At 37.4% G+C, this 15,056-nt stretch overlaps 1 protein-coding gene and 1 long non-coding RNA gene across 6 annotated transcripts in view; one reads left to right on the top strand and one right to left on the bottom strand.

The window, feature by feature from the left end:
- Positions 1 to 15,056, top strand: part of LOC124138836 — a 128,237-nt gene that overhangs the window by 1,868 nt on the left and 111,313 nt on the right. The gene's annotated exons all lie outside the window — the stretch shown is intronic.
- The window catches only part of LOC124138835 (GTP-binding protein Di-Ras2-like), an 89,376-nt gene continuing 80,683 nt past the window's right edge, over positions 6,364 to 15,056 (bottom strand). For all 5 annotated transcript variants that reach the window (XM_046505716.2, XM_048399746.1, XM_046505719.2 and 2 more), the window contains exon 2: positions 6,364 to 13,716. In XM_046505716.2, coding sequence (XP_046361672.1) covers positions 13,087 to 13,716 — 630 coding nt within the window. In that variant the 3' untranslated portion in view covers positions 6,364 to 13,086. The remainder of the gene's footprint in view (positions 13,717 to 15,056) is intronic.

Raw genomic sequence — 15,056 nt, forward strand, 5'->3', positions numbered from 1 at the left:
TACATACAATGTCCCCACATACATACAATACCCCCACATATATACAATGCCCCCACATACAATACCCCCACATACATACAATGCCCCCACATACAATGCCCCCACATACATACAATGTCCCCACATACATACAATGTCCCCACATACATACAATGTCCCCACATACATACAATGTCCCCACATACATACAATGTCCCCACATACATACAATACCCCCACATATATACAATGCCCCCACATACAATACCCCCACATACATACAATGCCCCCACATACAATGCCCCCACATACATACAATGTCCCCACATACATACAATGTCCCCACATACATACAATGTCCCCACATACATACAATACCCCCACATATATACAATGCCCCCACATACATACAATGTCCCCACATACATACAATACCCCCACATATATACAATGCCCCCACATACAATACCCCCACATACATACAATGCCCCCACATACAATGCCCCCACATACATACAATGTCCCCACATACATACAATGTCCCCACATACATACAATGTCCCCACATACATACAATGTCCCCACATACATACAATGTCCCCACATATATACAATGCCCCCACATACATGCAATGTCCCCACATACATACAATGCCCCCACATACATACAATGCCCCCACATACATACAATGCCCCCACATACATACAATGTCCCCACATACATACAATGTCCACACATACATACAATGCCCCCACATACATACAATGCCCCCACATACATGCAATGTCCCCACATACATACAATGCCCCCACATACATACAATGTCCCCACATACAATACCCCCACATACATACAATGCCCCCACATACAATGCCCCCACATACATACAATACCCCCACATACATACAATGCCCCCACATACATACAATTCCCCCACATACATACAATGTCCCCACATACATACAATGTCCCCACATACATACAATGCCCCCACATACATACAATGTCCCCACATACAATACCCCCACATACATACAATGCCCCCACATACAATGCCCCCACATACATACAATGTCACCACATACATACAATGTCCCCACATGCATACAATGTCCCCACATACATACAATGCCCCCACATACATGCAATGTCCCCACATACATACAACACCCCCACATACATACAATGTCCCCACATACATACAATGTCCCCACATACATACAATGCCCCCACATACATGCAATGTCCCCACATACATACAACACCCCCACATACATACAATGTCCCCACATACATACAATGTCCCCACATACATACAATACCCCCACATACATACAATGTCCCCACATACATACAATGCCCCCACATACATACAATGCCCCCACATACATACAATGTCCCCACATACATACAATGCCCCCACATACATACAATGTCCCCACATACATACAATACCCCCACATACATACAATACCCCCACATACATACAATACCCCCACATACATACAATGTCCCCACATACATACAACACCCCCACATACATACAATGCCCCCACATACATACAATGCCCCCACATACATAAAATGTCCCCACATACATACAATGCCCCCACATACATACAATGTCCCCACATACATACAATGTCCCCACATACATACAATGTCCCCACATACATACAATGTCCCCACATACATACAATACCCCCACATACATACAATGTCCCCACATACATACAATACCCCCACATACATACAATGTCCCCACATACATACAATGCCCCCACATACAATGTCCCCACATACATACAATGCCCCCACATACAATGTCCCCACATACATACAATACCCCCACATACATACAATGCCCCCACATACATACAATACCCCCACATACATACAATGTCCCCACATACATACAATGCCCCCACATACAATGTCCCCACATACATACAATACCCCCACATACATACAATGTCCCCACATACAATACCCCCACATACATACAATGCCCCCACATACATACAATGCCCCCACATACATACAATGTCCCCACATACATACAATACCCCCACATACATACAATGTCCCCACATACAATACCCCCACATACATACAATGCCCCCACATACATACAATACCCCCACATACATACAATGTCCCCACATACATACAATGCCCCCACATACAATGTCCCCACATACATACAATACCCCCACATACATACAATGTCCCCACATACAATACCCCCACATACATACAATGCCCCCACATACATACAGTGTCCCCACATACATACAATGTCCCCACATACATACAGTGTCCACACATACATACAATGTCCCCACATACATACAGTGTCCCCACATACATACAATGTCCCCACATACATACAGTGTCCCCACATACATACAATGTCCACACATACATACAATACCCCCACATACATACAATACCCCCACATACATACAATACCCCCACATACATACAATGTCCCCACATACATACAATGTCCCCACATACATACAATGTCCCCACATACATACAATGTCCCCACATACATACAATACCCCCACATACATACAATGTCCCCACATACATACAATGTCCCCACATACATACAATGTCCCCACATACATACAATACCCCCACATACATACAATGTCCCCACATACATACAATGTCCCCACATACATACAATGTCCCCACATACATACAATGTCCCCACATACATACAATGTCCCCACATACATACAATACCCCCACATACATACAATACCCCCACATACATACAATGTCCCCACATACATACAATGCCCCCACATACAATGTCCCCACATACATACAATACCCCCACATACATACAATGTCCCCACATACAATACCCCCACATACATACAATGCCCCCACATACATACAATACCCCCACATACATACAATGTCCCCACATACATACAATGTCCCCACATACATACAATGTCCCCACATACATACAATGTCCCCACATACAATACCCCCACATACATACAATGTCCCCACATACATACAATACCCCCACATACATACAATGTCCCCACATACAATACCCCCACATACATACAATGCCCCCACATACATACAATACCCCCACATACATACAATGTCCCCACATACATACAATGCCCCCACATACAATGTCCCCACATACATACAATACCCCCACATACATACAATGTCCCCACATACAATACCCCCACATACATACAATGTCCCCACATACATACAATGCCCCCACATACAATGTCCCCACATACATACAATACCCCCACATACATACAATGTCCCCACATACAATACCCCCACATACATACAATGCCCCCACATACATACAATACCCCCACATACATACAATGTCCCCACATACATACAATGCCCCCACATACAATGTCCCCACATACATACAATACCCCCACATACATACAATGTCCCCACATACAATACCCCCACATACATACAATGCCCCCACATACATACAGTGTCCCCACATACATACAATGTCCCCACATACATACAGTGTCCACACATACATACAATGTCCCCACATACATACAGTGTCCCCACATACATACAATGTCCCCACATACATACAGTGTCCCCACATACATACAATGTCCACACATACATACAATACCCCCACATACATACAATACCCCCACATACATACAATACCCCCACATACATACAATGTCCACACATACATACAATGTCCACACATACATACAATGCCCCCACATACATACAATGTCTCCACATACATACAATACCCCCACATACATACAATACCCCCACATACATACAATACCCCCACATACATACATACAATGTCCCCACATACATACAATACCCCCACATACATACAATACCCCCACATACATACAATGTCCACACATACATACAATACCCCCACATACATACAATGCCCCCACATACATACAATGCCCCCACATACATACAATACCCCCACATACATACAATACCCCCACATACATACAATGCCCCCACATACATACAATGCCCCCACATACATACAATGCCCGCACATACATACAATACCCCCACATACATACAATGCCCCCACATACATACAATGCCCCCACATACATACAATGTCCACACATACATACAATGTCCCCACATACATACAATACCCCTACATACATACAATGTCCCCACATACATACAATGCCCCCACATACATACAATACCCCCACATACATACAATGTCCCCACATACAATACCCCCACATACATACAATGCCCCCACATACATACAGTGTCCCCACATACATACAATGTCCCCACATACATACAGTGTCCACACATACATACAATGTCCCCACATACATACAGTGTCCCCACATACATACAATGTCCCCACATACATACAGTGTCCCCACATACATACAATGTCCCCACATACATACAATGTCCCCACATACATACAATGTCCCCACATACATACAATACCCCCACATACATACAATACCCCCACATACATACAATACCCCCACATACATACAATGTCCACACATACATACAATGTCCACACATACATACAATACCCCCACATACATACAATGTCCACACATACATACAATACCCCCACATACACACAATGTCCACACATACATACAATGTCCACACATACATACAATGTCCACACATACATACAATATCCCCACATACATACAATGTCCACACATACATACAATGTCCCCACATACATACAATGTCCCCACATACATACAATGTCCCCACATACATACAATGCCCCCACATACATACAATGTCCCCACATACATACAATACCCCCACATACATACAATGCCCCCACATACATACAATACCCCCAGATACATACAATGTCCACACATACATACAATGTCCACACATACATACAGTGTCCCCACATACATGCAATGTCCCCACATACATGCAATGTCCACACATACATACAATGTCCACACATACATACAATGTCCCCACATACATACAATGTCCACACATACATACAATGTCCCCACATACATACAATGTCCACACATACATACAATGTCCCCACATACATACAATGTCCCCACATACATACAATGTCCCCACATACATACAATGTCCCCACATACATGCAATGCCCCCACATACATACAAAGGATATGAGGATATCAGTCTGCCTATGATTTGTTAATCTGGAAATGATACTTAGGAGGGTTCAATATGAACACTACAGCTCCATCAGATTAACTGGCTTCACTCTAAGTTTTGCTTTGGCTCTTAGCCTCATCCCACTAGTGCTGATCAAGGGTCTTTATGGTACTGTAATTATATTTCAATAGTTAAAACACTATTGGCACAAGTACAGTATTGCAGTAGAATGGTAAGCACCGTCCAACCGTGTAGAATTCCATACACCTCTGAATCACTGCCTTCTGGCATGTACATGTTGACAAAGCCTAACACCACATTCTAGTTTCGGCAGATTGGCATCAATGGTAACTATTGATACTCTAACTTGCCATCATTGTGTTGCTGTTGGACAATTGATGATTATGATGCAATTGATACAGCCCTACATCCCACTCATTGGAGGCATGTATACCTCTACCCCATGGGGATTCCAGGTTACAATAGGTTCCCACTACACTAAGCTTCCTGTAAGAGTTACAGTGTGTGACCAGGCTGCGTACCCGTAAATGTCATCATACCCTGACAATGTGGATCAGTGCTCATGCTATTAACCTCTAGTTTGCCTGGCTCAGGCTTACTTACAGGCCATAACGATATTGCTGAAATATTTATGTCTATGTCATAAAAAATCATTCACTCACTCCCTTGTGCTCTTTTCTATACTGCTGACTTCTTCTTTGGATCCAATGGGAACCTGTTTAGAATAGGTCACTAAATTAGGCCAGGGCCCTGTTCAACAAGGTGATCTTAGTGCTATGACTATTATAACTCCTATACTTTAACATAGACTATGATAGTCATAGCACTAAGGTCACCTTATTGAACAGGGTCCAGGTAGTCAGGCTTTGTCACTTGGCTGATTGTGTGTCATTGTGCCCTGGTCGTGATATTAGTTTTCCATCACTGTTTTATATATTATAGCTCTCAATGTGGTGTCCATGTGAGGTAGCCTAGTGGTTAAAGTGTTTGCTTCTTAAGCCAAAGACCAAGGTTCGATTCCCACAAAAGTACAATGTGTGAAGCGCCTCTGTCATGATATTGCTGGGATATTACTAAAACTTTCACTAAAAGTGGAGGAAATTCATACTGACTCACATCCATGTTATGTCCGACATCATCGGTCCTTGGATATATAATATATAATATATAACAGACTCACGTGGTTAAAATAATGACATTTATTAAAGGTATGCAGTATACAAAGAACATTTATCTAGAAACCCATCCTCATCACACAGGGAAGTAGCTGTCACCATGGAGATATGAATGAGTAACTATAGTCTGTTATCTTAAAATGTACATCCCAGGCTACATAAGATGAAAACGTTCCCTGAGTGCTGAGGATGGGCATGACAGATTTTGATATATTCTCAATAACAAGAGAATGTGGTAACGATTCAGACAGTAGAAGCTAATTAAGTAATCAATCCTAATGGCTAACCAGGTGCAGGAAAAGTTGAAATATCCAAAATGACATTCCACTCAAATTACAGTTTCAAACTATTATACCAGAGAGCAATATGTCATTGTGTAAATTCTTAAAATTCTATTTTTTCTTTCTAAAGTTTTTACAAATACATGTACTGTTAGGCCATGTAAAACAAATGTTTCTTATTGCAGATTATTTTCAAAATGATGAACTTAGCAGGCTCTTTTTTCTCAGTAACAAAAACATTATCATCGATGGAGGCATCCTCTATATCCAGGGTGTTATATTTCCATTCATTATCATATATACCCTGGACCAAATTGCCACCATGCCTTTATGGAGTCCGGTTTGATAGAAATACATTAAAAAACTTCCCTTCCCTTTCTTAATACTCAGGAAAACATCATTTCTAGCTTAAAGTGCATATACATGTATAACAGTCTTGTGAATCCTTTGAAGGCATCCAGAGCTTGTTCAGACAAGGCAACAGTTGTTAATATAGATCTATACCAGACTTGCATCCAGAAGACATTTAGATTGGTTGTTGATTTTAAGCTCATAAGGCAGAGAAATTCTGTGCTAAGTTTGTATTTAAAGAGGTGGAGATGATGGTAACATCACTTCAAAACGAAGCTATGGTGACGGATGGGTCCATGTTATTTAATATAATAGAATGGAGATATAATTCCCTGGATGACAGAGGATGACATGAAGGCCTTGTTGAGTCAAGGAAAGATAATTCTTCCATTAAAGTTTAGAAGGTCTTCATGTTCACTGAACTAGTTTCTCAAAACAGGATCTTGTAACAAAAGAAAAGTACAGATATTACTTTAGATCTTGAAAAGTAATTATGAAATACCTGGCCCTGACTCATATAGAATAGAAGATAATGTGATGCCTGTATATGATATCATACTTCTGTGTACTGTAATACATATCTTCATAAAGCTGATAGGAAGGCTGAAGCTGATTTGAATGATACTGAAAGGAGTTATTAGAGAAGATGATGCATGAAATTTATGTTTACATGAAGAAAAGAATGAATTTATAAATCTATTGAATGATAGTCTAGTTATGTTGAAGACCAGGCCTATTGATTTCCATGTTGAGCAGAAAGCCTGTCTCAATATTTCAAAAAGTAATAAACCCAAATTCTGGGTTTGATCAAAATGTGTTTTGTTATGCATATTTTTGTGGAAGATTGTTTTCTTAACAAATTACCTTTCAATTAAGTTTTGACAACATTTGAAGTTTTTATATTTTTCTCCTACTTTTTGCGTATTGATGAAACAATTTGGTTAAAAAACAAGAAATAAAGTTGATCTGGTCTTGCAGAAGATTTGCAGCTGCAATATGATGACAAACGACTTGCGCTGCTACTTTTCAGTATTGAACATCAAAGCTGAAACCCTTTGATCATTTAAGTGTTTGACAAATATAATGTTTGTAATTATGACAATAAGGTTGAACATTTGTTCCATGAAATAATGTGTTTCATACCCTTAAAAACCTTTCAAATTAGACTCTTAAAATATAATGCTTTATCTCTTGACTACACATAATGAAAATACACAGATTTAGCAGTAATATTCATCATGATCTATTGTAATTTGTTGAATAGGATACATGTAATATTTCGCCTTGTCAGTGTCAATGCAATTATGTTTTCAATCTCGATTTACTTTGTTTCTTTTCTACACTTTTCCATTATCAATATAATTCATGAAAAATGAGTCATCATTATTTGCGTATTGTTTCAACGATTCTTTTTTTGGTCAAAAACAGAAGCATGTTTTTGTCAAATAGAAAATATTTCAATATCACAACAAACAATTCTCTATTAAGTCATTCCTTTCATTGTTTCAATTTGAGACAATAGGAAAATGATGTGAAAATGATATGACAAATGATCATATTCATATAAACAATCAGAAGAAAAATGCACAACCATGTAACTGTCAAGAGTTATCCCCCCTGGTGTCAAGTGTAATCTCCCTTGGTGAAACTCTCTAACACATGTACAAGCAATGCTTGATCTAACAACATAAGTTGTAAATTGATCATACACCATGCCATATTCATTCCATTTCCCTTAAATATGGAACATTTTGTAAAAATGGTTTTAGAATGCAAATATGAAATGATATTCAACCATCTGACAGAGAGTCAAATGAAAATTGATTGCGTGATAAAGTATTATGCATTAACTTGAGTTAAAATGATGCTATGTCCTTGAGAACTAATGATACAAATTATGACATAATTAACATGATAAAATGTTTCTATTTGAATACATCTATTAAATGACGTGAGCATTGAGTCAAATATCAGTTTTAATCATGGAACCTTGGAATCCATAATAGTAACAAGCATTCAATTTCAGTATCCATCAAAGATGATAATGAATAATTCATATTGTACTGATGAAAGTAAAAATGACTGTTGATCAATGCATTGTATAATATAATTCAAATAAAGACATTATCAGAAGTTCTAACCTAATTGAAACAATGTCAATATATCACTTATAAAACTGTTGGTTATGTTTGTCATCATGCTAGATGTTTTGATAATTTTGGAACCGCTAGGGGCTGGTCATTAAATATTCAAAGGGGGTGGGATGGAATTTTTAAAAACAAATCCCAACCTCTAGAATATAAAGTGGTCCATCCCTCAGTACAGTTGAATCTCATTGTGTCAAACAAATGTTATCTTAAATATCACAACCTAAGATGCATGTATCTAAATTATTTTAGATACTTAATTGTCTTGTTTTTCATTTTTTCTTGATCAATATGCCAAAATGTAGGAAACAAATATACTTGAAAAGAAAGTTTAAACAAAAAGAAAAAACAAGAAGCATATTTTCAGACTAGACTTTTGACAAATGAATCATCGCCCCATGGGGCCAAACTTTGCTTGTTGATGTAAAATGATGTCGTTTTATCCTGATCACCAGTCCATTTGAGATAATGGGATCCAACTGTGGTTTTTATCATTCTATCATTGTAATAAATATTGCCTGCAATGTGTTAAATATTCATCATGTACAAGATTCTTGGGGTTATTTTTGCGAACTTGAGAGATATAATTTGAGAAAACTGATGCTGATATATGCTCAGAAAAAGATGCAGTATGATGAGAAATAGAAATGTAGTTGTTACTTTTTGGTTATTTCAGAATCTGTAGATGTAGAGTGTTGTTGTAAGCAGTAGCATATGATATGAAGTGAAATATTTTTTTTTTAAAAATGTATAAAAAGTTGATTTAATAAAAATGAAATAATACTTAAGATAAATAAAACATTCTAAGTGCGTCTAAGTGGAATGTGTTGGCTAAATATATGTCACAGATGAATAAATGTTTAAATAAAGAAAACATGCCTTTGAAAGGTACAACATCACAACTTTTTAGGTCCATTCCACTCAATAATGTCTCAAAGAAATATATTATTTTAATAGCATAAACTGTTGTGAAGGCAAGCAATTGAGCTATATGTGTAGGCAGACATTTTTTGTTGTTGTTTCTTGATTTCAAAAGAAAATTCTCTTAGTTGACATTTATAGTAGATCATGTCATAGAATTTAATATTTCTTTTCCACATTCTACAATTACTACTCTTTTAACAAACATTTTCAAATGTAAGTTAATGGATCATTTGTCATTTTTCCATTAATAGTAAATGTGTATGGTAAGAAATGGTTATAGCAAAGTACTTCAAGATGCTGTTTTAACAATGAATGATGTGGGTATTTCTGAATATAATAGTTTGAATTTATTTCATCATGACATTAAGTGTTTCGATTAAACTGTTTCTTTTGATGATATTTGAGACTTAATGAAATTTAATGAATCTTGAATGACAAAAATGTGTACCTATTATGTTACATGTAGTTGTTTAATTGAATTATCTTTTTTGACACTTTTTCCTTCCTTACGGGCAGAGAGTTGTTCTATTCATTCAAAGCTGTAAGTCTATTTCATATTAGTAGAATGCTATTTCGCTGTAGAGAGGGATTTTAAACATCCTGTTCCAATTCAACCAGTGGTAATGTTGATAATTTTAATATTTTTGTTTATGAAGAATTAATATGAGGCCATAAACAATAATGCTTCTCTGCTGAAGCTTGTTTTCAAGTTAACCAAGACATCATCCTTTTCCCCCTTCTTTTCCCCAGTAGACCCAGGCAAAGTCAGTTGCCATAGTGAAATAGATTTGGTAAGGAAAAATAACACTTTGTTTAAATCAAAACAAACTTGAAACTTGAAACATTGAAAGACATGATATTTGGACCAGGCTTTTACCAGGCAAAGCCAAAGGTTTATCTTTTCATTTTCATATTGGATGCAATATTTCATACATTTTGAGAGTAAAAAGAAAAAAATACTTTAAAAAGAGACATAAAAGAGCTGATAAAATCATTTGATTATGAAATTGTTTTAACATTGCTGTCTCTGTTAATTCAACATATTTAAAACCCTTCCAATAATAAAAATTCAACAATATATTTAACAACTACAAACAATCACTATTTAATATAGGCAACATTAAATTATATTTCTTTCAAATTGATATTCATCACCAAACCGTTGAACTCAATTCTGCAAAAGGCTTGTAACTAATTTCCAATTGCACAAGTTGTAGACATGTACCGTTGGAATCTGTAATGTGAATACTGTATTAAAAACAACTTAATTCATTTTGCAAAATATTTTCAAACAGTTTCAATTAATATTAAAAGTAAACACTAACAATAACATGCACCAATATATTTTGCTAACTTTTCAGCATTTCAAATAGGAAAGATATGGGCAGGGAAAAAATACACCTACACTCTTGAAAATATTTGATAGCATGTGCAGCAAGTCAGCAAAGACAGTTAGGCCACAACCAATAGGTTATTTGTTCATCAGAGTTATTGCTCTCTTTGGCAACCACTTCCTTACCCAACTTATCTAACATTGCTTGCAAAAATGTTTATGGCTGAAATATGAAGTGTGCTAAGGCTTTGCTTAAAGTTGAGTTTAAAAAACAATTAGTAACATGTAATCATATCAGTTCATGAGATCATTACCTTAGATCTGTGAATTTGTTTATTTTCAATCTTTAAACAGTTTACCATTGCTTTTAAAATTTAAAAAAGTTAAAATGATGTGACATGCCTGAAAAATATCTGAAAAAACCCAACCCCCAAAATAATTTCCTGTGGCGTTTTCTTGTAGTCAAATTTCCTGGGATGTGCATCATACTCAAGCATAAACTGTAGAGCATTGTTAAGCTGAAATTTAGAAAGTCTAGAACCAACTCATGCAGAACGGCTGAAGCAATGGTGTCAAAATTTGTTGTCTTCTTTTATTATGTCGTCAATCATGATTGTGTTTGGGCTGCAGTTATATAATTCTGTCTCTCTGTATGAAGTACAAGCTCTCCAATACTACTGTACTGTGTGTAAAATAATCAGTTTAACATGCCCTGGAATAAGAAATAGTAAGTTGAAGGTCATTATGTGATAAGGGTCAGGCCAAAAGGGTCAAAAGGTCGTTCAAAAGGTGATGCTCTTTTGTAATCTCAGATGACAATGTATTTTCAGCAATATCTATTTATATGCTCCTACAATACAATTTCATATATGCATAATCTTCATACAATGTTGGGGTCATAACTTTCTAAATCCAGCATTCTAATACTATTGGCAAATATGTGTAGCTTAATGCTATAAGAAGTCTTCATATTATACATGATTGATGTGCATTGATGTACTTCTCCAAACACTTGTTGAAGAACTTTTCACACAGATAAAATCAAAACAAACAAGAGAAAGAAGACTGGTAAGAACATTTTAAAGCACTTTGAGAACATATTAAAGGGTTTCCAAAGCATCCAATAGCATCATGTTCTTTGGATGTGTTCTGGAGATGCAATCATGAGTTTTTCACATCTGTAAACAGTTCTAGAACAATTCCTTTCAAGAACGTGAACCATTCAATGTCGTCCTGACAGTTGAAGAAAGGTCATTATAACTGAAATCTCTGGGACGCATTATGGTCTAAAATATTGGAAAAAAGGAACTTTCAGGAAAGATGGAATAGATGCACATCGACTGTACACAGGAAAAGCTTTTGTCCATCAGAAGGGGTCTGAGTAGTCTGTTGTAATATCAATATTTGGAATCCGTTCAAACATTCTCTTGTAAACATTTCTGAGAGGAATCATCTTCAATGCCAACAAGTAACACCAATATTGCTGCAAAGTCATTTTTACATGACAAAGTTGATGCTGAATTGAATTCCACAATCTACAACATGGTAACTGAAGATTCCAATGTTCCTGGAATATCAAATTCCATCTTGTCACAGAATGATTAAAGCCTATGAGATGTACAAGAACGTTGGTGCCCTCTTTTCTGAAAGAGCTCAAGGTCAGTGCTCAATAATACCTCAAGGTCACAATACACATTCACATCAACATACACTTCCCCTTCAACTTTTCTTTTCGCTTTTGAGATTTGGATTTCTTTGTTTCAAGCTGAAGACTCATTGTCCGACGCTTCTCGAGCTGGAGAAGTTCCTGAAATAGTTCTTTAACGTTATAGTTTGTTTTTGCCGATGTTTCAAGAAATGCGCAGTTCCATCTTTTTGCCAACTCAGCTCCCTCAGAAAGTGCTACTTCACGATTTGTCTCATCACATTTATTTCCCACAAGCATTATGGGTATGCTCTCGGTATCACCTTTTATTTGAATGATTTCTTCAAATATGGGTTTAAGTTCTTCTAGTGATTGTCGACTTGTGATGGAATACACGAGAATAAAAGCATGTCCTTTTGAAATTGATAACCTCTGCATGGCAGGAAATTGGTGGCTACCTGTCGTATCAGTGATTTGTAATGTGCACACTTGTTTGTTACAACTGATAACTTGGCGATAGGTGTCCTCTATTGTTGGAATGTAACTTTCACGGAAGGTTCCTCGAACGAATCGCAGCACAAGGGAACTCTTGCCCACACCTCCTGCTCCGAACACAACCACACGGTAGTCATTACTTTGTTCCGGCATCACACGGAGACGAACAGAACGGTCCTTTGGTACCTGAAATTAGTAAGATTTCAAATGATTAATTTGTTAATTTGAGTCAAACATGCATTCATTCACATAATCATGCTTTTACACACAACTATGCATATATAGCCATACATTTCTTTAGACATACATTTACAAACTTACACATACATATATACATGAATCTGCTGTAATAGTAGGTGAATTTACGTAGAGGGGAATGTCCGAGTAACTCTCCATGGAATGGAGAGTTAAGAGGATATTCCCCTACTTAAAACTCATCCCTACTTTTACACTTTGACAAAATATTCTGTAGTTGAAAATATTTGAAAAATTCAAATGCTGCTTCAAGATAATGTACAGTTGACAAGCAACACTCCATTCCTGAAAAATAATGGAGCGTTCAAACAATAGAATGACGTCGAAGATGTGTTTTAATGATAATGACAGTGGACCCGTGAAGATCCGGATTAGAATAGGTCTTCAGCAACCCATGTTTGCCATTAAAGGCGACTTTGCTTTTTGTAAGAGGTGACAAACTGGATCGGGTGGTCAGACTTGCTGACTTGGTTGATGCATGTCATCGTATCCCAATTGTGTAGATCAATGCGCATGACATGAATCACTGGATTGTCTGGTCCAGACTCTATTATTTACAGACTGCTGTCATATAGCTGGAATATTGCTGAGTGTGGCGTTAAACAACCAACAACAACAACAACAACAACGATAAAGGACAGATGAGTTTCTTAAGTAAGTGAGTGAGTTGGGTTTTCCAGCTATATCATCGCATGTGATCTTGATGTGGGAGGAAAGCCAGAAGTGATGCAGGTCTTAGAAGCTTTGAACTTTGGTGAAACCCACAAACACGTGTATGGTGCTGACAAACCCACAAACACGTGTATGGTGCTGACAAACCCACAAACACGTGTATGGTGCTGACAAACCCACAAACACGTGTATGGTGCTGACAAACCCACAAACACGTGTATGGTGCTGACAAACCCACAAACACGTGTATGGTGCTGACAAACCTAGAAACACGTGTATGGTGCTGACAAACCCACAAACACGTGTATGGTGCTGACAAACCCACAAACACGTGTATGGTGCTGACAAACCCACAAACACGTGTATGGTGCTGACAAACCCACAAACACGTGTATGGTGCTGACAAACCTAGAAAAAATAAAGGTGAATCTGAGATTTGAATCCATGACCATAGGTTTCAAGCACGCAAGGGACACACACATCAAAGTGATTTCAGCACCCCAGACAACTTGGTTGCTCATATACAACATTGAAAGTTTTTATCTTTGTCAAGCATCTTTGATATTTGGTAGAATCGTTATACGACCAGAATTCAAAAG

This window comes from Haliotis rufescens, unplaced genomic scaffold, assembly GCF_023055435.1.
Source record: "Haliotis rufescens isolate VD_foot unplaced genomic scaffold, xgHalRufe1.0.p SCAF_2, whole genome shotgun sequence".
In the NCBI taxonomy this organism is placed as follows: Eukaryota; Metazoa; Mollusca; class Gastropoda; order Lepetellida; family Haliotidae; genus Haliotis; species Haliotis rufescens.